General features: G+C 37.6%; 1 protein-coding gene across 3 annotated transcripts in view; it reads left to right on the forward strand.

Annotated features, from left to right (window-relative positions):
* Window positions 1–25,668, forward strand: part of RNF169 (ring finger protein 169) — an 87,615-nt gene that overhangs the window by 41,411 nt on the left and 20,536 nt on the right. For all 3 annotated transcript variants that reach the window (XM_004051813.5, XM_055356816.2, XM_055356817.2), the window contains exons 3-4: window positions 14,283–14,429; window positions 21,705–21,823. In XM_004051813.5, the coding sequence (XP_004051861.1) occupies window positions 14,283–14,429; window positions 21,705–21,823 (266 nt within the window). The remainder of the gene's footprint in view (window positions 1–14,282; window positions 14,430–21,704; window positions 21,824–25,668) is intronic.

A 25,668-nucleotide genomic window follows, 5' to 3' on the forward strand; every position in this document is an offset into this window, starting at 1 on the left:
TTGTTGGATGTTAACAAATTGCCTTTTAAAAAGACTTTTTCAACTTACTCTCTCGGCAACAGTATAGAGTCCATTTTCCTCAAATCCTTGCCAAACCTTTTTCATTGTTTTGATATTTTACTATCTGCAAGATTAAAATATCTCATTGTTTTAATTTACATTTCCTTGATTACTGCAGACCAGTAGCATTTATGTTAATCGACCATTTGTATGTTTTCCGTGATTTCTTGTTTATAAGACTTAAATCTGAAAACCAGTTCTATCTTTTGGGTATTTGTGATCTTGATTGCTAATGGCATGCTTTTTTGTTGTTGTTTTTCCATTCTATTATATATTTATTCTATTGAAAGTTTTCTGACATTTTATGGTGTTTTTAAATGGAAGGAGAGTATTAACACATGCTCAGTCCTTCATCTTGATATATATCTTAATGGAAAGGATTTTGTAGTATTGGTTCTTGTTATGTAAGGATGTGCAGTTAATGCATGTTGAAATGAAAAAATTCTAGGAAGAAATTACTTCAGTATTGATATCTTTTAATGTTTTCAATTTATATAAGACTTAGCCATCTTTGTCTTTTGAAATAGATTTATCTCTAAAAAAAGTTATTTATTGGTTGAATTAAGCTTATTATTTACACCATTATTTCTTCTGCTTTGCTTGTTAGATGCTTAACTTTGACTTCATGGTTCAATAATAGTTGCTTTGTTTTGATTTGGGAAACACATAATCCAGGATGGTCTTGTCTTCTTTGAATCATTGGACTCTGAAAGACTGAAGGTGGGGGAAAAGATTGAAGGTGGGGGAAAAGCAGCCTTGCTTCTAGACTATTCATTTTCCTGGTTTCTACATTGGGAAAGGTGAACTGCTTTCAGTTATTCTGTGGAGCATATGAGTGGCTTAGGCTTTCTTTGGATTGGTTTCTCGACCTATCCATTTTCTTTTTTTCTTCCTCCATTCTGGTTCTCTTTTTAAAAAAGTAAATGAGGTCTTGCTATGTTGTCCAGGCTGGAATGCATTGGCTATTCACAGGTGTACACTACAGACTCAAACTCTTGGCCTCAAGTAATCTTCCTGCCTCAGCTGGCTGAGTAGGTGGGGCTACAGGCACGTACCACCTTCCCTGGCCTTCTGGTTCATTTTCAAGGAGTATTTTCTCCCCATTGTGGGCTGAATTATTCAAGTAGTAAGCATGCAGTTTTTTAGTCCTTAGCCAGAGAACAGACTAGTCAGATACAGTCAATGGGTTACTGAAGTGATTAGTAGCTCTATAAGGCAGTCATTAACTTGTGAAGGGATATTTTAAAGGGAAGTAAACTTTTAGGACCTAATTATCTTCGAAATTACATTTTAAAGTTTCCTTTTATTAACTTACTGCCTTGAACTGTAAAATATTAATATAAAGTACTTTATTAAAACGAACATTGCACTTAAATCCATTTGGCTGTGTAGTGTATCGTGAACTGAATGTTAGTTGGCCTTTTTCTTATTTTTATTTATTTATTTAAAAAGTAGCTTTATTTATCTAGAAAGTTTAAAATATGTTGTTATACCACAGAACAAGCAGATTATTTTTAAAAGCTTTTTCTTATTCGATTATAAATCTTTCAAGATAGATCTGTTTGTTTTAGTCTCTTTAACTCCACTGTATCTAATAATATCTTGCACATAGCTCTTCACCAAGTACTTATCTAATTGAATTTCTAATCATCTAGTTTCACAGCCCCTTCTCTTATTAGAAATGACTTGTGAAGGATGTATATATGGCTGGTTCATGATACAGCTAGATATATTTTATGATTTCTGGGGATTTGGCTGGGCACAGTGGCTCACATCCCAGCACTTTTGGAGGCTGAGGTAGAAGGATCATTTGAACCCAGGAGTTCGAGACCAGCCTGGGCAATATAGTGTGTTGTGGGAAGTCAGGGACCCCAAACGGAGGGACCGGCTGAAGCCATGGCAGAAGAACATGGATTGTGAAGATTTTACGGACATTTATTAGTTCCCCAAATTAATACTTTTATAATTTCTTATGCCTGTCTTTACTGCAATCTCTAAACATAAGTTTTGAAGATTTCATGGACACTTATCACTTCCCCAGTCAATACCCTTGTGATTTCCCATGCCTGTCTTTACTTTAATCTCTTAATCCTGTCAGCCGAGGAGGATGTATGTCACCTCAGGACCATGTAATAATTGCATTAACTGCACAAGTTGTAGAGCATGTGTGTTTAAACAATATGAAATCTGGGCACCCTAAAAAAAGAACAAGATAATAGCAATGTTTAGGAAACGAGAGATAACCTTAAACTCTGACCACCGGTGAGCCGGGTGGAACAGAGTCATATTTCTCTTCTTTCAAAAGCAAATGGGAAAAATATCGCTGAATTCTTTTTCTTAGCATGGAACATCCCTGAGAAAGAGAATACCCACCTGGGAGTGGGTCTCTGAACTGGCCCCCCTGGGCGTGGTCATCTCTTATGGTCGAGGCTGCAGAGATGCAATAGACCTCAGTCTCCCATAGCGCTCCCAGGCTTATTAGGAAGAGGAAATTCCCACCTAATAAATTTTGGTCAGACCGGTTGATCTCAAAACCCTGTCTCCTGATAAGATGTTATCAATGACAATGGTGCCCGAAACTTCATCAGCAATTTTAATTTCGCCTCGGTCCTGTGGTCCTATAATCTCACCCTGCCTCCACTTTGCCTGGTGATATTCTATTACCCTGTTAAGTACTTGATGTCTGTCACCCACACCTATTCACACACTCCCTCCCCTTTTGAAAATCTCTAATAACTTGCTGGTTTTTGTGGCTTGGGCATCACGGAACCTACTGACGTGATGTTTCCCCTGGATGCCCATCTTTAAAATTTCTCTCTTTTGTACTCTGTCCCTTTATTTCTCAAGCTGGCCAATGCTTAAGGAAAATGGAAAAGAACCTACATGAATATCGGGACAGATTCCCTGATAGTAGTGAGACCTCGTCACTACAAAAAATTTTTTAAAAAATTAGCCGGGCATGGTCGTGCATGCTTGTGGTTTCAGCTACTCAGGAGGCTGAGCTGGGGAGATTGCTTGAGCCTGGAAGGTTGAGGCTGCAGTGAGTCGTGATTGCATCCCTGCCCTCCCACCTTAGCAACAGAGCAAGACCCCGTCTCAAAAAAAGAAAAAAAAAAAAAGATTTCCAGTGTTTTTTTTTTTTTTTGCTACACTATTGCTATTTTTTCTTCTTTCTTTTGAAATGTTATATAATGTTTGAAGAAATGCCCACTTTTAGCATGTGCTAGCATATCTCTTTCTAGAACCAGAAAATAAGTACAGAATCTCATAGTATATCTTTAAGATATACAGGTAACAGGTGTGGTATTAAGGAGAAGGAAAAATTCTCAATAGAATGTTTAAATTTTAACTACATGAGGGAAGAACAGTTAATTTATAGGATGTTCAGAATCCAAGAACATTAGATATGGTTGTTGTCTCCTTTTGCTATTTATAGCTACCCAGATGTGGAGAAACAGTTTTATCAAATAATGTGCTTTTCAAAGAAAAGAACACACTTGGAGCATTCAAAACACGATCAAATTCAATTAGAATAGCAGGTTACTCAGGTTATTTCTGCAGTGTGCTGTTTTTCCTCGTCTTATTGTTTAGGGTCAGGATCAGTAGTTATAAGGTTACTATATTAGTATAATTATTTTTATGGTTTAAGTATTAATAAAATCACTTAACTACTACTTGGAAGCCAAATTAAGGAATTTTCCAGAAGCTGTTACAACCGTTGTCTCTAGTATAAAATAAAATATTTTGTTAAAATATGTAATGAGTGAAGCTTTTAATAAATTAGCTTTATTTTTTTCTGCTTATGAACATAAGCAGAATTGTGCATTTCTGTTAATTGGGAAAAAACCTTCAGGTTATCAAAAAGTTTTAAAGCAGAAAGGGAGAATCGCCAGTAATCCTGCCACTTAATAAACATGTTTAAATGTTTATCAAAAATTTAAGCTTAAGACTTTTTAAAAAATAGATTTTAGATCACATTATGCATGCCACTTTTACTGCCCTTTTAAAATTTAGCATCTCATATGAAGTTTTCCATATTAATATAGATCTATGACAACATTTTTAATGGCTATATAGAATTATAGAAAATATTGTAATATATCACATATATGCCAATATTTTCCCTAAATCCAAAACCATTCAAGAGTCAGAAATAACTTTTAAAAATATAATATGTAAAAACGATTCCATAAGATAAACTGATTTTTAAAATACCCATCTCTAGCCAAATTTGTTTAAAAACTCACAAGTAATCTGCTTTCAGTGATGATTGTTCCTCTAAAATTGCAAACTTGGTTATATTTTTCCAGATTCAAATCAGGGTTTAAGGTCTTATTTGCTGTTTACATTTGAGAGTAAACTTTTTTGTTTATTGCAAACTTTTAAAAAAATGCAGGTGTTCAACAAATCATAATACAGATGATGTAGGTATTTTACCCTAAGCTGAGAAACAGTGGTGTGATTAAGAGCTGACTACTTGAGTTCAAATCCTGGCTCTGCCACTTAATAGTGTGTGAATTTGGGCGAGCTATTTGAGTTCTCCATGTCTTAGTTTTCTGGTCTGTAAAATAGACATCATAGTACCAAGCTTATAGGGTTATTGTAAAATAGTGCCTGGTCCATAGTAAACTGTATATAAGTATTATTAATATTTAGTATTTGGAATTCTAAAAAATCTAGCACAAAGTAATTCCTTCTGTTGCTGCCATTTATTTGCTGCCTTTGGGTAAGAAATGGAAAACTCAAAAAGTCATAGTTGGAGGCTGGCAAGTTACTGATATGAAACACAAATTAATTCTCAATTTTCTTGAATTTGGACAGTGAAGGTGTGTCTTTGTCTTTTTACAATTGATTAGTTAGAGCTCTTTCTGCTTCCCATAAGCAAGTGTCCCCCTCTTCATTCAGCCTTTCAGCTTGGCAGCTAAACATGTGACTGATAATATATCTGCCGGTTCAATTTATATGTAAACTTGGATGCCTGCAATTCATTTTATATGCCTATCTACAAAATGCATGTAATAATTTAAAACCTGTATTGAAGTAATTTTAAATATCTTATTACATAAGAAGAAAATTGGTAAAATATTATTTTCGCATAAATATTTAGATACACTTAATTCTAAATCTAACATTTAATTTGAAAGTGGTCTAGAATTTAAAGTGAAGAGAACATAGTATAATAAATGTGATTTCTTTAAAATTAGGTAAGAATCATAAGAGCAAATCAGATGCTTTGGTGCTATTTATGTGGTTTATCAAGTAAAAGTTATGGCTTTTATGCACGTTAGCCTTGTATGCAAGAGATCATTTGCTGTGAGTTCAGGATGCTGTAAACAGGAGCTAAGAGTAGTCCTTTCACCCCAAATACATTGTTTTTGTGGACAGCATCAGCAATAGTCACCAGTCAGACCCTATAGAAGCCGTAGCTGTTAGTGCCAAGTGAGAGTCCAGGAAACAGAGGATATAAAGCATCAATTACTCTAGATACCAAAGTAAACTGAAATGTTCTGACACCAGTTTGATTAACTAGTTTATGTTCTGAATCAGTGATTCTGAAGCAGTGGTCTCCAACTTTTTTTTACCAGCTTGTATTACATTCCTTTCATGACCCCCATATGAATTTAAAGTATTTTAATAGCTCTATTAAAGAAAAAGCTCTAGATATCAACAAAAAATGTATTCAGCCTACTTATTAATATGGTGATACTTAAGCTAGGCACAGTGGTGCACACCTATAATCCCGGCTACTCGGGAGGCTGATGTGGGAGGATCACTGGAGCCTTGGCAACATAGTGAGACTCTGTCTCTAAAAAGCAAAGAGGATGATATTTAATAGAGACAACCTTATGGACTATAAGTGTCTGATTTGTTAGATTTTTAAAAATACGTTAAAAATTAACTTAAAGATTCCCATTATTAGCTTGTGAAACCCCCCTTAGAATGTAGGGTCCCAGTTTGAGAACCATTGGCCCAGAGATAACCAGAACATGAGTAAAATGTTCATAACTCATAATTTACTGTTTCAGGTGCATCATTTTATTTTATAAGGAAAAACCTGTTACCTCTTGTCAGGAGAAAGATTAATTAAACACCATGAGACTGTATGGTTCTACAGTGCTCCCAAATTATTTCTTTAGTATACTATTATTGGATGGTGGTCCATTTAACCAGTTGAGATAAGAAAATCAGAAAATTATGGATATATAAGCTCTAGTCTTTAAAGTACCATTGAGCAGCACTGCCCCCTATAAGCCCTATACCCATGGCACTGTCTGGTTGGTTACCTTTTATAGTGGAATTGAGAGTACAGTAGTTCATCACAAAGCATGGAACAGTCACCACAATAGGTATGGTTTGTGTCAAAAAATATCTTTGTTGGAAGGACCGTTTATAAAAATCAGTTAGTCCAGGCTGGGCGTGGTGTCTCACGCTTGTAATTCCAGCACTTTGGGAGGCCGAGGCAAGCGGATCACCTGAGGTCAGGAGTTTGAGACCAGACTGGCCAACATGGCAAAACCTCGTCTTTAAAAATACAAAAATTAGCCAGGCGCGATGGTGCACAGCTGTAATCCCAGCTACTTGGGAGGCTGAGGCACAAGACTGGCTTGAACCCGAGAGGTGGAGGTTGCAGTGAGCCAAGATCGTGCCATTGTGCTCCATCCAGCCTGGGCAACAGAGTGAGATTCTGTCTCAAAAGAAAATCAGTCCAATCTTACTTCAACAGCATTCTGCTTGTGAGCAACTTTGTCATTTTTGGTCAAGACTATAGTCTCAGCACTAAAAAATTGCCTAACACATAGAATCTGATGCACTGTAAATATTTGCGGAACTGAGCTTATTGAACACAGACCCTGTATCTGGAACTCAAGTAGGGGAGTGGAAATCAAGGATGCATAGGTTGCTGATTAAAAAAAGCTCACAGTATCTGGGGGAAAAGGGATTTGAAAACAAGTGATTGAACACAAGTAATTTTATTTGGGGAGTGGGGACGGAGTCTTGCTCTGTCGCCCAGGCTGGAGTGCATTGGGGCAATCTCGGCTCACCGCAAGCTCCGCCTCCCGGGTTCACACCATTCTCCTGCCTCAGCCTCCAGAGTAGCTGGGACTACAGGCGCCCACCACCATGCCAGGCTAATTTTTTTTTTTTTTTTTTTGAGATAGAGTCTTGCTTTATCACCCAGGCTGGAGTGCAGTGGTGCAATCTGCTCACTGCAAGCTCCGCCTCCCGGGTTCACGCTATTCTCCTGCCTCAGCCTCCCTAGTAGCTGGGACTACAGGCGCCCACCACCACGCCCGGCTAATTTTTTATATTTTTAGTAGAGACGGGGTCTCACCGTGTTAGCCAGGATGATCTCGATCTCCTGACCTAGTGATCTGCCTGCCTCGGCCTCCCAAAGTGTTGCGATACAGGTGTGAGGCACTGCGCCCGACCAAACACAAGTAATTTATATTAGAAGTCTGTGATAGAGATATGAGATATGTTCTGGGTGTTATGAAATATATTTTAAAATGCCTTATTTGAAATAGTGTGGCATGTATATATGTTTTAGTCTACATTCCAAGGATGGCTAGTTAACATCTTAAGTACTAACAGGGAATATACACTCTGGAGTAGTTACTTAGTATTTAAAAGATTATAATCAGAATTTTCACTTCATAGGCTCCTATAAGCCCATCAATTATTTTAATCATCACCCAGCACCTGAGGTTTGTTAACAAACATAACAGATGTTATAAATGATCTCAGAATTTTTGATTTTTATAATATTCAACAGACATAAAACTGGGAAGAATAATAAAAATGAACCTCCATGTATCCATCACCTAGATTCAGTAATTATGTTGATAAACAATTATGAAGATAAATATTAATAATTTTTCATGAGGAAATGAGCATTATTCAAGATATGTGGATTGGCAGTAAATATTGTACAGGCATTTCTGCCCTTGCATGAAGAGAATTTAAGAACACAGTGAGAGAATGAAATTGGACCCATATCATATACTATATACAGCAGGTCATTGTTCAACAGTGATGTTATTTTGTTCAACATTTCATTTCATTATGACATTGATGAGAGAAAAAAAATCACTTCTCAGCCAGGGCCACTGTCTGCATGGAGTTTGCACGTTCTCCCCATATCTGTGTGGGTTTTTTCTGGATACTCTGGTTTCCTCCCACATCTCAAAGATGTGCATGATAGGTGAATTGGCATGTCTACATTGTCCTAGTCTGAGTGAGTGGGTGTGTGTGAGTGTGCCCTGTGATGGAATGGTGTCCAGTCAAGGGTTGGTTCCCATCTTATGCCCGGAGCTGCTAGGATAGGCTCTGGTCACCTGTAACCCTGAACTGGAATAAATAGGTTAGGAAACGAGTGAATAAATGAGTACAAATTTTTGTAAAATAACAATTTGTGAAGTGTATGATACTCATACAAATGGAGAACAATAAACTATGCAGTACGAAAGTGCTCGATGAGCCTGTCATATCTGTCATGTTTTTGCACTGCATGGTGGTAGGAGGTGCTCTTTAGAGTTTTTCTTTGCAAACATGTATTCTTTGATTTAACCCACCGCCACTGCAACCACTATCACTCACTGATTGACCAAAAATTGGGTAATTACCTTGCTTGTTTTTATCTTTCTTAAATGTATGTGTAGCTCTCATTTATCTCAGTGTTTAATATTAGAAGTAGTTGGGTCTTTATTTAGAAGTTTGGTGTTTTTTTGTGAATAGAAATATGCTGTAGGGACTTAACTCTTTTATACCAGTTAGCCTGTGGTAAAACTGTTTTATTATACGTTGTTTGCTTGAAGTTTCAGTTTCTGAGAACCTGTGGACGACGTTAAGAAATGGGTATCTAACAATGGACTTGTATCCAGAATATATAAAGAACTCTTGCTAATCTAACTAGTAAGGTTTAAAAAAAAGGACAAAAGGTTTGAACAAATTCCACAAAATAAGACACACTTTCATGCAGTAGTAGTAGGAGTATAAAATATAACCACCATTGGAAACCTTTTGGCTGTTGTTCTATAAATTTAAACATACACTTAACTGTGTGATGCAGCAATTCCACTTGTAGCTATTTAGCCAACCAAAACAAAAACACCTGTCCACAAAATGGCATGAATGTCCACAGTAGATTTATTCATAATAGCCCAGAACTAAATAACAACCCAAATGTCCAACACTTGTGGATAAGCAAATTGTGGTTTATTCATAGAATGGGTTATATCTTATCCGTATAAAGGAGTGTCTTATTAGTAAACTCAGTAGCATGGATGAATTAGTCTCAAAAGTATCGTGCAGAGTGAATGAAACTTGACACAAAGAAATACATCCTGTATATTTTGATAATAGGCAAAACTAATATAGTAATCAGATTAGTGGTAGCCTGGGGCTAAGTGGTTTGAGAGATTGATTGCTAATAGGTTCAAAAGGACTTTCTGGGGATGGTAGAAATGTTCTGTATCTTGATTAGGGAAATGATTACATGGATATATACATTTGACAAAACTCATTGAACTATACATTCCATATGTGTCATATTATATGTAGGTTATGTCTTAATATAAAAAATGAATTCTAAGTAGACTGAAAGGTCAAATAATAAGCTCGTTAAAGATAACATGGGAGAATATTCTCATGACCGTGGGGTAAGCAACATTTACAAATGGGATAGAAAAGGCACTAACCGTAAGGTAAAAGATTGATAAATTGAACTGCATCAGAACCTGATACTTCTTGTTTTCAGAAGAGTACAGTTGACCATTGAATAACAGAGATTTGAACTACGTGAGTTTATCTATATGCACATTTTTTTTTCAACCCTACGGATTGAAAATCAGAATTCATGGATGCAAAATCTGCAGATACAGAGGGCCGACTTTTTATTTAGGCAGGTTTTGCAGGGCCTACTCTGAGACTTAAGTATGCATGGATTTTGGTATATGCCGGGTCCTGGAACCAATCCCCTACATATACCGAGCGACAGCTGTACTAAGATACTGAGAAAGTCAAGCTTCTGTGTGAGAGGGAAAAGAAGTATACATGTATATATACACAAACACACACACACGTACATACATATAAGATATATGTACATATGTATTCATATATTTTTCCTGACAATTGCTTCATATCCAAAAAATATAAAGAACTCTTACAAATTACTAGAGGAAAAAAACAAACATCTAAAAGAAAAAAGGGTAAAGATATCAATAGACACTTCATAAAAGAGGATTTCCACATAATAAACACGTGAAACTGTTGTAGCTGTTGTACATCTTTAGTCATTAGAGAAATACAAATTAAAATAATGCAGTGCCAATATATACACATGGAAATGGCTAAAATTGACAAATAGTACTGAGTGTCAGCAAGACTGGGAGCAACTGTCATTCTACACTGGGGAGGCAGGCGTGTAATCTGTACAACCAGTTTGGAAAACTGTGGCTGCATACCTTATGACTCAGCAGTTTCTGTTCTAAGATACACTCCAGAGAACAGTGTGTATACCTGCATACATATTCCGTAATATTTTTGGCACTCAATTTATAAATAGCCAAAAGTAGAAACTACTTAAATATCCATCAACAATAGGATGGTTAAATTGTTTTATTGTCAAACAACAGAATACTATAAAACAAAACAAGAAATAATAAACTATTTGTACCTGCATGGATGAATATCACAAATAGAATGTTGAGTGAAGGCAGAAAGATTCAGTAAGCATGTAAGACTTCACTTATATAAAATTCAGAAATAGGTAAAATGATTTTTTTTGGTGTTAGAAGCCAGGATCATGCTTTCTACCATAGTTCACTCACTTTTGGGTGAGGGGTGAGCATAAGGGCTGTATTGGTAATAAACTGTTTCTTGATCTTGGTGGTGGTGAATGGATAATTTATCATGTCTTACACTAATTATTTGTATACTTTTCTGTGTGTATATTATGCTTTGATTTAAAAAATTTTAGTTTTAGAAATTAATAAGGGAAAAGTAAAGATTCTTTTCAGGAAATAAATTGCTTAGTATTCCTGGTAGTGTGGCTGAGTATGAGATTAATGTGCAGATGTCAATAACTTTTCTCTAGTAATTAGCATCTGAAAATGGAAGCAGTAAAAATGACCTCATTTACAGTAGTGGATGGCTTCATTCTATCTCCTTGTTTAGGGTCCTGCTGCTTTTTAGCTCTATGGCTTTTCTGTTGTCTCTGCTGCAGTACCTGCCATGGGGACTTACTCAGGTTGTACAAGCCAATCAATGTGGAGTATTTAACACTCCATGGGGCACACTTTGGTCAATGGGATGTGGGAGCCAATAGATACATGCTTCCTTTTTTTTTCACCTCAGACTGTCAGTCTTGAGATACATTTCATATACCTGTAGCCAACTAATGGGTCAGTTATTGCAGCACTTTATATTGGCTCTCTGTCTTTTTTGGTTATGCTGCTCTGTCCTTAACTTCTACACCTTGCAGAAGTATTCATGCATAAACCTTCTCAGACTGCCCTGGTCCTCACAACAAAGAATTATAGAGCCTGGCATGTCAGTTGTGCTGAGGTTGAGAAACTGGTATCTGAAGTCAATGATTTGCTTTAAAATCCAGGCTCTTCAGTATTTAATGTCTATGATTTGAGAAATAACCATTGGGTCTTAATTTTTGTCTCTATAAAATAGTCATGATAAATAAATACAAAGAGTCCTTAAGGATTAAATGAGGTAAGTTTGATAAACTTAATGCCTAGAACATAGAAGAGTTCAACAAACAACAGCAATTGATATTTTTTATTCACATTTAAAATGCTACTTTCTCACCCTCCCTTAGTCTTTTTCAGTATAAAAACTCTCTTCTAGAGACCAAGTTCTCAAATCCTTATAAATAACAACCAAAAGCAATGAAAACAAAGAAACAAAAACTTGTACAGAACTCCATATTGAGAAAACACCAACATGATTAATTTGAATATTTAAATGGATACATGATTTTTTTCACTTTTGTAAATTTTTAGCTAATGGTCTGTTAGCAGTGGCTCAGCATTGCGGTGAAAATGTTGTTTGCCAGCAACACAAGTGCATTGTCAAAAACTTTGAGAGCAGCAGTAAAAATTATTAGGAAGCCGGGCATAGTGGTTGACTCCTGTAATAACAGCACTTTGGGAGGCAGGAGGATCATTTGAGCTCAGGAGTTTGAGACCAGCCTGGGCAACATATTGAGACTCTATTAAAAAATAAAATTAAGAAAAAAATAAACTATTTGGAGGCAGAAGGATACATTCTAAAACACTAGAAAAGCCAGAGAACATAGTATGTTAACACCATTAAGCACCAAACAAAATAACACTAAGATATATAAAACAGGAAATGTAATATTTAGTTTTCTTAAAAATAGCAATATTTATGTATATATTGGAGGGGGCTATCCTGTGCATTTAGGATGTTTAGTAGCACACAGACTCCACTTCCCCAGTTGTGACAATCAAAATTGTCTCCAGACTTGCCGAATGTTCTGGCAAGTTGGGGAGGGAGGCAGAATAATTCTTGGTTGAGAACTGCTGAGATAAACCTTGATTTGCATTCCATCCCCATGTCTATGGCAGTGTGAATTTAAACACGTTACCTAACACTTAAACCTTAGTTTTCTTAAGTGAGATAATGTAGACATAGTGCTTGGCTAAGCACCTGACACGTAGAGTTCAGTAAATGATAATGCCAATGATGCTAAAACCTGTTCTCTTTTGAACCATTATGCTCCTCTGTCCTCTAAAAGTAAACCACCCCTTTGTATAGCCTGTAGTCAAATTGTTGAATAAGGTCTTCTCATCTAAAATCTTCAGAAGACCTTAAATCTTTTATGTGGGCAGTTAGTGTAGACTATAGTTTTGTTTTCTCCCCAGCTATGGATTTGCTTTCCTTTCCTCCGTGTTCCTGTTTGGATTGGGCAGAGTTGCCGGTACTTTTTTTTATTTTAATCTCCTCCTGGCATAGCATTGTGTTTGGTGTTCTTTGCATATTCATAACCTCATGAATTAGACTAATATTTTAAAGATTAGTTCAGGCTTACAAAAATCAGACCTATAGAAATCAGAAACATAAGGCTAAGGCTTTGTTGTTGTTTATTGTTGTGGGGTTTTTTTCCCTGTTTTTGTGTGTTTGTTTTGTTTTGTTTTAAACCTGAGGCAGCAGCCTATCAAAAATATTCATTTGTTCTTTAGCTTAATTTTTTTCTTAAGAATAATTAAAAATATTAGTAGCCTATAATTGCTTTGATATACATCATCTTATTTAAATGTTATTAAAACTCTAGACAGTGAAAAAGGAAAAAAAGTAGAAATGGAATCTTGATGTACTATAGGTACACAGCAAGACTCTGTTAATAAATACTATTATATTGTTATCTCATTTACTCCTGCAGGTTAAGTTGCACTATCCCTCTTTTGAAGACAAGCAAATGATGCTTCCTTTGCTCACGGTCACCAAGGTTTTCATTCCAAAGCCCATGCTATTTTGATAATGCCATGCCACCTCCCCAAAATAAAGAGTATATCTCTCTGCCATAAATTTCTTTGTACAGCCAGGTTCAGTGGCTCATGCCTGTAATCCAGCACTTAGGGAGGCCTAGGCAGGCGGATTGCTTGAGCCCTGGAGTTCAAGACCAGCCTGGGCAACATAGTGAGACCCCATCTCTACTATTATAAAATTAGAACAAAATTTCTTTGTAGACCGTGTATCTTGACTTATCCTGTAACTGCAGGATAAGAGCATAAAAATGTAGGACATTAGAACTGCGTTAAGTCATTCTTTTGTTGCCAAGGAGGCCTCGTCCAGCTTCTCTGGCTTTCTGTGGCCATCTCTGCTCTTCTTCTAGTCCAATACAGTTATATCTGGCTTATGGGAATAAGGAAGATTTTCAGGCTTAGCCCTTTTTGGCTATGTGACTATACTTTATTTTTTGATAATGTGTATTATCTTAGCTTTTATGATTTCATATTGCTTAAGAATGCAGAGCAGTTAAATCTTTAGCCCTGAAGAGTATGTTTGGCAAGAGCCAAGTAAAAGTAGATTTACTTAGAAATCAAGAGGGCTCTATAGCTGATAAGAAAAACAGTCTCAAAACTGCCATGTGATCTGTTTGTTCTAATAAACTACAGAGTAAAATATGTTTTTAAGTTTAGAGTTGCCTAAAACTACTGTGTTTGCATAATTTATATTTTTAGCTGAGAGAAGAAAAGTTACAAGAGGAAAAACCCTCTGAAGATCAAGTCCACAAGCTGTTACCAGAGGATACAGAAACAGGGAAAAGGAAAATGGATGAACAGAAAAAAAGAGATGAACTATTAGTACTGAAAACAAATCTGGAACGTGTAAGTAAATCACCTTTTTAATGGATACCTGCCTCAAAAATCAGTGGTCAGCCCAGGTGACCTGGACCTGAAAGACCTGTGTTGGTAAACTGTGAGACCAGTAACAGTCATTGACTGTGCAGCTTAAGAGTAGTGAAGAACTTAGTCCAGGCCAGAGCTTGAGAAAATAATTTTTGAATGGGATATTAAGACTTGTGGGAAGATTAAGGAACAGTGGGAAAAGCAGGTGAGTGAGAGGAAAAACCTAGTATAGTTTACTACTTGTGATTAGATTTATATGTATGTTGTTATTTGGACTTACGTGTTATTTGACATTTAAGATTTGTACATTGTCTTCTGTCAACTAGATTTTCTTAAAGCATGTATTTTACTTTCCTTTATTTGTTGTAATACCCTAAGCAGCACAGTGTAGATAGAAGGTAGGTTTAGATACTTAGTCTATATTTAATTAGACTTCTAATTGGGCCAAATCCTGCCTGAGTTTGTTTCATTACTTATTTACCAAGTAAATTACTAGAAAAGGTTGCAAGTTGTGTATTTAACTTACATAAGGAAGCACTTTTGGAGGATCCACTAATTATACCCAAATGGATAATCACAATTGAGTTTTATTTCTTTAGTAAGTCATATTGGATTGGACATATATTGCTTGTGTATGTACTTAGCACATCTTTAGACTCCTATGTTTTAAAATATTTTGTGATTCAGGCTTGTTAATATTTCAGGTTGTCTTTCTGGTCAGCTGGAATCGATAAAGCTTTACCATCTATAATGACAGGCAAGATAGCAGAGTGGAGGCAAAAAAAAAAATCTCTGGATCAGCAGTCTACCTCTTATACAGGTCCCAGCATTGTAACTTTGTACACTTTGGCCAAGTTACTTAATTTCTTTGTGCTTCTGGGTTTATTTATTTTTATTTTTCTGGAGCAGGGTCTTGCTTTGTTGCCCAGGCTGGAGTGCAGGGGTGTGATCATGGTTCACTGCAGCCTCAACTTCCCAGGCTCAAGCAATCCTCCTACCTCAGCCTCCCAAGTATCTGGGACTACAGGCTTGTGCCACTATACCCAGATGTATTTTTTGTAGAGATAGGGTTTTACCATTTTGCCCACACTGGTCTTGAACTCCTGGGTTCAAGTGATCTGTCCACCTCGGCCTCCCAAAGTGCTGGGATTACAGGCGTGAGCCACTGCCCGGCCTTGGTTTTATTTTTGCAAAGGTGTTTTTCTTGAACTTAAGGAAATTCTTTAAGCTTTCTTGGGACAGTAGTGTTTGCTGATGCCACATACATGTGCAGCTTCTGATTCTAGTTATAATAATAATTATTATTTAATTATTAAAAACAACCACTTAGATTTTACAGGGTTTCAACCTTCCAAAAGATTCAGTTTACAGGCATGAAGTGTGTGTGTACTCTTAATGCTCTGAACATTAGAAACCACAGAGGGCAAAAAAGACTGCTACTAGAGAGGCTACAGTTTAGCTAGACAAGAATAAGCTCTATGATGGTCTTGTGTATGTAGTATGTTGTATGACTAGTAGCTCCAGCTGTGGTCTGTAGTCTCTGAAGACCGCGGCTCTCCCTCTTCACCCTGACAGTTCTACCCTATTAGGGTCCTCAGGCAGAACAACCCAGAAGGATAAACTAGCCTTGATAGAGAGAGCTGACCCTTAACTATGGTCGTTTGATAGAAATAACCTGTTGTTCCTAGGTCATACCAAGACTAGGAAATTGCTCTAATTATTTTTGCATTTGCCACTACCATTTTTGAAATAGAAATCAAGTGCATCCACCTAATTTTAATCTTAAAAGGAATCAGAAAGTACAAATTCTGATTTGTTCTTGATAACAGCCAGTTTTACAAATGCATTGAATAAAATCTGACCTACGAATGTGTCAAGTTTTAGATTTTTGTGATTTTTGCCTTTTTTTCTGTTTTCTTATATAGTTTTTTTTGTTTGTTTATTTATTTAGAGACAGGGACTTGCTCTGTTGCCAAAGCTGGAGTGCAGTTGCACAGTCATGGTTCACTATAGTTTTGACCACCCAGGGTCAAGCAATTCTCTCTCTTCAGCCTCCCAAGTAGGTGGGACCACAGCTGTGTACCACCATGGCTGGCCAATTTTTATTTTACTTTTTTTATTTTGTAGAGATGAGGGTGTCCCTATGTTGCCCAGGCTGGTCTCAAACTCCTGGGCTCAAGGGATCCTCCCACCTTAGCTTTCCAAAGTGTGGGATTACAGGCATGATCATGCCAGTGTGCCTGGTCTGCTTTTATATTTTGGAGGACTTTTAAATGGCTCTAATTTAAGAGTTTTCAGTGTTGAGCAAATAATTCCATTTAGTTTGGCCAGACTACATTCAAATTGAGACCCAAAAGAATCTTAAGAAAGCTGACCAAAGGATTATTTTTTATATAGAAACTATTGTGATTAGAGCGAGACTGATCATTTCACTCTCCTGTCCCCAAAATTTTAATGACTCCTCTTTTCTTGTGAAATTAAATGAAGACTCTTCACCCCAACATTTAGGCCCTCAGTGTGATTCTAGCTTATGTTTTCATCCTTGCTTATACCCCAAAACTCTAAGGAGTATATATTTGCTTTCCCCCAAATACATACACTGTGCTTTCCCTTTTCAAGGTCTTTGCTCTTGCAATTTTCATCTCACTGAAATGCCATCCAGCTTACCTGTTGGAAGGTTATTTATCTCTCCATGTCCAGTTCAAAAGCTGTCACATTCATGAAGCCTATAGGAGTTCCTCTTCTGTTTCTCCACTTCTATCAGCCACTACCCCAAACCCCCACTTTGTAACTTTTACAAGAGTTCTGTCATTTTCCTTTACATCATGGTGTTTTGTGTTTGTGTTTCTCTACTAGATTGTAAGTTTGTTGAGTATAGGAAATGTCTTATCCACTTAAATCTCCTGTAGTACCCTGCACATTGGAAGTGTTTGATACATGTTTGTGAAATTAAATTTGAATGGAAGGAGGAAGGAGCTTACTCTAGAAGCAGATTATCATCTGTTATTTTTTTAGAATAGAAATAAAGTGAGCACAGTGTTTAATTTATTACAATTTGTTATGGTACATTTAATCCAATAATAATGCGAATTATTAGAAAACAATTTGATACAGCAGTTATGGTTATACTAAAGACTAGAAAGCAAAAAGGGAAAAATTACTTGCCATCCCACAACCTAGAAATGAGCCCTATAAACATTTTGGTACATATCCTTATAGATATGTACCATATGAACATATAGAACATATAGATACGTTCATTTCTAAGAACATATAAATACACACCATATATTGTTTTTCTTTTCAGAAAATGTAACCTAGTATACATACTGTTTTTCTTTTGTTTTTTTTTTTTTTGAGACGGAGTCTCGCTCTGTCGCCAGGCTGGAGTGGTGCAGTGGCGTGATCTCGGCTTACTACCACCTCTGCCTCCCAGGTTCAATTGATTCTCCTGCCTCAGCCTCCTGTGTAGCTGGGACTACAGGCACGTGCCACCACGCCCAGTTAATCTTTTGTGTTTTTAGTAGAGATGGCGTTTCACCATGTTAGCCAGGATGGTCTCGATCTCTTGAACTCGTGATCCGCCCGCCTCAGCCTCCCAAAGTGCTGGGATTATAGGCATGAGCCACTTCGCTCGGCCTAGATGCTGTTTTATAACCTGTTTTAGTTCATCTTAAGTTGTGGGTATTGGCCAGACGTGGTGGCTCACACCCATAATCCCAGCACTTTGGGAGGCTGAGGTGGGCAGATCACCTGAGGTCAGTAGTTCAAGACCAGCCTGACCAACATGGCAAAACCCCTTCTCTAATAAAAAATACAAAAGTTAGCTGGCCATGGTGGCACGTGTCTGTAGTCCCAGTTACTTGGGAGGCTGGGAGGCTGAGGCAGGAGAATTGCTTGAACCCAGGAGGTGGAGGTTGCAGTGAGCTGAGATCACGCTACTATACTCCAACCTGGGTGACAGAGCGAGACTCTGTCTCAAAAACAAACAAACAAAAAAATAAATTGTAGGTGTTCTTTCTTTCTTGCCTTTTTTTTTTTTTTTTTGAGACAGGGTCTCACTATGTCACCCAGGCTGGAGTGTAGTGGTGTGATCATAGTTCACTGTAGCCTCAAGCCCCTGGGCTCAAGCGATCCTTTTACTTCAGCCTCTGAAGTAGCTGGGACCACAGGCGCCTATTACATGCCTGACTAGTTTTTTTTTAAGTTTTTGTTTTTGTAGAGACAGGGTCTCACTGTGTTGCCCAAGCTGGTCTTGAACTCCGGGGCTCAAGTGATCCACCCATCTCAGCCTCACAAAGTGCTGGGATTATAGGTGTGAGCCACCATGCCCGGCCTGTTTTTGTGTGTGTAAATAAAGAATCCACATCATTATTCAGTGGTCTTATAATATTCTTGACTGTAGAATTTATTTAAGTAATCTTTTATTGATATTTTGCTATCTTAAACACCATTGTGATGGAATCCATTTGTCTCATTTTTTTCTTATTAGTTCCTTAGAATAAATTACTAGAAGTAGAGTGACCAGGTCAAAAAGAGTGTTCTTTTTAACATTTTTGGTGTTTATTACAGTTGCCCTCCAGAAGGTTTATATTTATTATAGGTTTATTATGCTCCCACCAGTAGTATGTGAGGAGTACTAAATTAATTTCCTCACATCTTGCCAACTTTGAGTATTATCTTTCTTTTCCTTTTTTTTAGGTACAACATTGTTTTAGATGTCACTGCAAGGATTTAATTTATGCATGCTTTGTACCATTTTAGGAATCCATAGTACCTTGGGGCTTATTTTTATCAAAGATGAAAGATGAGGGGTAAATATTGGGAATAGAAATGTAGAGGGGTGGGAGAGCTTTTGTCTGAATAATTAGTTATATATTTGTAATGTAGTTTATTTTGCAATAATTGAAAGGAACTTGGCGCTGGGCACGGTGGCTCACACCTGTAATCCCAGCACTTTGGGAGGCCGAGGCGGGCAGATCACTTGAGGTCAGGAGTTCAAGACCAGCCTGGCCAACATGGTGAAACCCTGTCTCTACCAAAAATAGAAAAATTAGCCGGGTGTGATGGTGGGCACCTGTAATCCCAGCTACTCAGGAGGCTGAGGCAGGAGAATCACTTGAACCCGGGAGGTGGAGGTTGCAGTGTGCTGGGATCGTGCCACTGTACTCCAGCCTGGGCAGCAGTGTGAGACTCGGTCTCCAAAAAAAAAAAAAAAAAAAAAAGAACTTGGCATATATCTGTTATAAAATGGAAATTTTTCTTAAAAGATTAATAGTTTTGAAGTTAATACAAATAAAATCTATCTTTTTGAGCACTTATTACTTGTTAGTTAATGTACGCTAGGTATTTTTAATGGCCTGTCACAATCTATATAGTAGAGTAGTCTTTATTTTACAGATGAGGAAACTGAGGCTCAGGAAGATAAAGCAACAACTAACCCACAGTGACAGTGATAGCTGACAGAGCTAGGATTTGAACACTTTTTACTTGGTACTGATTTAATTATGAAGAGAGGCTTATATAGACAGAAATTGCCATTATTCCCTATTGAGTCTATTGGTATTAAAGCTTATCTTTTTTCTAGAGTTGAAAAGAGAATACTATATAAAATTTGATAATGGGTTGGTGCTATTAAAGTTTCTTCATTGAATATTTTGTACAACAGTTCTCTGAGGAATGATACCCTACAAAATTGAAAGGCCTCTCTGTAAATTGTAATTCTTCAAATCTCTCTCAAAGGCCAACTGTTAGGAAATATAGTCTATTGTGTCGCTGTGCCTGTCAGCCTAGAGAAAAACAAAGCATTTCAGGAATGCAGGGTACTCGGAGCCATATGATGCCTTGCGTGCCTACATCTACAACTCTTACTTTGATAATCATTTGATCATTAGATAATTGGTTAATCATCAGCTGAGCAGACAGTTCTTATTTATCTACTATGTAACAGTATTGGAAATTTTTTAAAAAGATGGTCACTTGCTCTCACAGGGCTCATTGCATAAAGCAGAACAGATCCCTAAATAAGAAGCTACAGTTCAGTGTGATTAGTTGCTATCCATTAAAAGAAAAAGACTCTCATGTTTAATAATGAGGCAAAACTTCATTACATTATATGTTAAAGACATACCTCTAAGATGTTTCTAATGTAATTGGAAAGACTCTAAAAAGGGACTCCAAAGTAAAACAACGATAAATGAATGGATATAAACAAGATGGAAAAACTAACTCTAGGATAATTTGGAAGCCTTTGCAGAAAAAGTGATATTTTAGATGACTCTGAAAGGCCAATTAGTATTTTATAGGCAGAGAGCACAGACGGAATTTTAGGCAAAGGGTGTGTAGCATATCCAAATGGGTAGATAGAGGTTTTGAAAGACTGTGGTACGTGTGGAGAGTAAAAAGTAGTTTGGTTGTACTAGAGCTCAGGGAGTTCCATGTGTGGGAACTGGTAGGGGAAAAGCTGTGAAAGAAGGTTAAGTCTAGTTTGTGAAGGTTGTAGTATCAGGCTGAGGCATTTAGACCTTACCCTGAAGTCACCAGCAGTTAAGCAGGGGAGTGATTGCTGGAAAGATAATTCTTGATGGTGTGGAGGGTATTAGAGAGAAGAAAGCCTGAAGAGAATGAGACCAGTAAGTAGATTGTTGCAGTAGTCCAGGCAAAAGATGATAAGAATCTAAGGTAAGGCAATGACCATGAATATAAATGGGAAGAGTTAGATCTGAGAGACTTTCTAGAAGTAGAATAGAATAGAGTGGAAATAGCATGGAGACAATTTGGAGACTAATGCTCTTAATTTAAGAACTAGTTTTATCCATGTATTAACCCTGTAATTCCAGGAAAATTAACTACTCTGAGCCTCAGTTTGCTATCTGTAAAAGACAGGTAATCATCCTGCTTTTAATGGGAGTGACATAAACAGTAAATGAAATAAAATATTTAGAAGTGTTGGAGTACCTAAAGCCACTATCCAAATGTTACTATGAATTAGAAGTAAGGGACAGAAATAGATGGCATTTAGTTTTCTAGATGGGTTGGTGATGGGGCTTACAGAAGAGAAATATAGTGAGTTTGATTTTGGATATATTGAATTTGAACAACATTTGAGATTGGTATCTCCAGGAGGCAGTTGGAAACATAGGTTGGAGCTCACAGAGAAGCGACATAGAGAAAGAGATTTGAACCTATAGCTAGAGTAGTAGATGCCTTGGGACCTCCAAATGGACAGTGTTGTCTCCCTTGTCTCCCTGCCAGTGTCCTGCACGTCTCTCAGATTCAGAGAATGAAGAACCTTCTCGAGGCCAGATGACACAGACACATCGCTCGGCATTTGTTTCCAAGAACAACTCCTACTCCTTAGCTTTCCTGGCAGGGTAAGAGACTGATGCTGAATTCAGTCAGGGTTCTTCGGTTTTGGGGTATGAGATAAAAGGGACTGGGGGAGCAAAGGTATTTGTTGTGGCTACTTTGGTGGGGAGGTGGAAGGGGAGAAAAGAGGTGGGAATTGGTTTTCAAATATGGACTAGGGAAAAAGGGCTGACCTGAATTTTTCAGGAAAAGTAACACCCCTTTTCTGACATCCTCAGGATAGGATTGTGCTAATTGCTGTGCTGCAAAGTGTGACCCTTTTATCTTGGGAGGAAACAACAAAGTCGTCTTCAGTCTGACAATATGCACAGACTCTCCCTCTGGACTTAGTAGGAAGTGAGGACAGAACTGATTTTCTTTTCAATGCCTAGACCTAAAATATATCTTTATAGGTTTCAAGAGAGCAAACTGAAAAGTTTTTAAGACCTTTGTCAAGGAATCTCTTGATCCTTTAGACTTTGTAGGCCCTGGGAAGGAAAGGAAGAGGGAATTGGATAGATGATGGGTGCTAGAAGGATAATGAAGGGCTAGGTGGAGGAAAGGAAAGATGAATAGATAGGAGGAAGGAAGGGAAGCAAAGAAGAAATGGAGGAAAGAAGGAGGACTCATGCATACATTCATTCAACAGACATTTTGTGAACAGCTGCAACATGCCGTGCTCTGTTTTAATATACAGATGTAAAGATACAATCTTTTTTTTTTTAGACAGTGTCTCACTCTGTTGTCCAGGCTGGAGTATAATTGGGCAATCATGGTTCACTGTAGCCTCAATCTCCTGAGCTCAAATGATCCTCCCATCTCAGCCCTGAATAGCTGAGACCATAGGTGTGTGCCACCATGTCTGGCTAATTTTTAAAACGTTTTTTGTAGAGACGAGGTCTCCTTGTATTGCCCAGGCTGGTCTTGAACTCCTGGGCTCAAGCAGTCCTCATGCTTCAGCCTCCCAAAATGCTGGAATTATAGGTGTGAGCCACTGTGTCTGGCCAAAGAAACAATCTTCACCCCAGTTCATTTCCTGTTTTGTTTAAAGCTGGTATTGCTCACCCTTATCTCTAGGGTTCAACTCTTCCTTTCCACCGGTATTATTTAGTAGATCTCTCTCTCTTGCTGCTCCTGTGAATACACACCCAGACCCTTTCATTTTGGGGCTTTTTTGTTTGTTTGTTTGTTGTTTTTGTTTTGTTTTGAGACAGGAGCTCTCTCTGCTGCCTAATTATTTAAAAAATAATTTCTGCTCTACCCTTCTTACATGGATTACTTAATGTCTTTATTTGTCATTATGTATTTTTACTGTAAATCACTTCAGATTCTTCTTGTAAATAGAGTATAACCATACAAAGAAACATAATCAAACCAGTCTTCTTTCCAGTTTTTTTTTTTTTTAAAGTGATGTAGTAATGCTGGTAATGCCATTTCATACAAAATGGAATCTTAAGTAAATGGTTCCTAGCAAGATTCTGGCACATGCTAAGTCTTCAGTGAATATTGCTGCTGCTGCTGCTGCAATTTTTATCTTCTCTTGGAACATGGACTCTTGTAGCTGAAAAGGACCTTAAATATCATCTTATTCAGTCCATTTGTTTTATAAATGGAAGACTGAAGCCCAGAGAGAGAACATGGCTTGCCAAATCTTAGACTGCTAAAACAGGAGGAAACTGAGTTAGAACTGAGGCTTCCTGGCTCTGAGTTTACTGCTCTTTCTACTGTACTCCATACCTTCTTTATAGATCCTCATGCTGCCTCTGTTCACTTTCTCCTCTAGACTTTAAACTCATCAAAGGCAGGGATAGCATCTTGTTCATCATTATAATACTTAGTACAGTGTCTGGCACTTAGTAAGGGCTCAGTAAATATTTGTGGAATGTTTGAATAAGACAGGCCTTGTGCCTGTTGGTAGGTTAAACTGGGGCTTTGTCAGAACTGATTGTCAAACATGCAGCAGAGGGCTTCTAGGAGGGAGGGCTCTAGGAGCTTGGATTGGCTGATGGCTGTTTTTTAGATTAGATTCCATAGGATTAATATGGGATTTAGGGGGAAGTCTAGTGACCACATTGATAAAATTTTTATGCTATGAAGTTGCCTTTTAGCCTTCGAATGCTTTAGCAATAGTTTATATTGATACGTTTTATAGATGCTATAAAAGAAAGATCTGTGTTCTACTTAGTAGAAATTAACCATAGCTACATTGTTTTGTTTTCTAACGTACAGATACTTTTAAGCCTGAGTCTCTGGTGGCTCAGAGTGTGGCACATCAGGGGACTTAAAGTGGCTGTGCGTTCTATACAGTGTATGTATAAGGACAGATATAGACAGAGACTTACTGACAGAGTCAGAGATACTAAACACATGTCCAGCCAGTGTTAGAGTGAATTGAAATCTGAAGACCCTCTGGGAAATAGGTACGCTTCCTTAAAATTCACAGATGAAATACAGAAGCATTCAGGTAACAGAAACCAAGCAGATGCATAAGTGATGTGATATTGGAATACTAGCTTCAGGATTGAGGAAAAGAAGCAGAGAACTAAGGGGTGGAGTTTTAGGGAAGAAGTAGCATTGTGACCTTGAGTAAAATCAGTTGGCTCTCCTTCAGTCTCATCTAGGTAAATTGCAGAGTGATATGCCTTACCTACAAGCTAGGGCAGGGGGGTTTACTCTATGATTTCTTAAGATTCTTCCTCTAAAATGGAAATATCTAGAGGTGGCTTAAACCAGAGTTTTGAAGGATGGAGGAAATGAGGCCAGGGCATGAAAAGAAAGGGGGTGGGGGCCGTTAGGAGGTTGTAACAATAAAGATCAGACTTAAGTTGTGTGTGGGGAATAGTCAAACAGTGGCTTGAGGGAGAGGAGATTATGAGAAGATGATGAAGCAGTGAGTTGAAATAGCAAGGCTTGATGATGGCCTGGGGGGTGTGTGTGTGTGTTTGGGGAGGGATACAGGAATTGGAACAAGTCAAGTGTTTACCAGCCTGCTTATTAAGAGGACAAATCTTATTAAAAGTAATGGAATATGGCTGGAAAAGGAAGATAGCTTAAGGAGAAGCAATGTGGAGCTTAAGGAGAATGGTGGTAGAAGCGTCAGTAATATCTCTGCCATTTTAGAACAGAAATATTCTCATAGTCTTCAGAAAGGCCTGGAAGTTTGGTGAGGGGTAGTGTCAGGAGCTAGCCTTTTCCCAGTGCTTCCTTGGGCTCTCTGCCATGTTGAGTTCTTAGCATACCTCATGTGATTTAATTCTCATATTCATCCTGCAAAATGTGTAACATCACTGTTTTACAGCAAAGGAAGCTGCAATTCAAAGAGGTTAAGTGACTCACCCAAGAACCTCTCAACTCATTAGAGTACAGAGATGGAATTGGAACCCAGTTCTCTTTTTACTCCAAATCTGTGTTCTTTCTGTCGTTATCAGAGCTCTGTGACAAAAGGCCCTGCACTTAAATATGTGTTTTGAAATTATCTATCTTTGCAACAGAAGGCTGCTCTCCTTCCATTTTTTAAAAAAATAATTTATACCCTCCATTGTTCCAAAAAGATACATGGTTGCTACAGAGAAAAGTGAGAATCTGTCCAGTTATTTCTCATTTAAGAGAACTCAAATCCTTCTGCATTATGTTAGGCCTTTTGGAATACAGCTATGGAAACAAGTGTTCCTATCCATCAGTAAAAGAATACAAGTGTGGGTCCAGAATAGGCAAATATGTAGAGACATAAAATACATGAGTAGTTGCTTAGGGCTGGAGGAAGTGGGGTTTGAGGTGATAGCTAAAGGGTATGGGGTTCCTTTTTGAGGTGACAGAAATGTTCTAAAATTAATTGTGGTGATGGTTAAATAACTGAATATACTAAAAACCA

Source organism: Gorilla gorilla, chromosome 9 (genome assembly GCF_029281585.2).
Source record: "Gorilla gorilla gorilla isolate KB3781 chromosome 9, NHGRI_mGorGor1-v2.1_pri, whole genome shotgun sequence".
Lineage (NCBI taxonomy): Eukaryota > Metazoa > Chordata > Mammalia > Primates > Hominidae > Gorilla > Gorilla gorilla.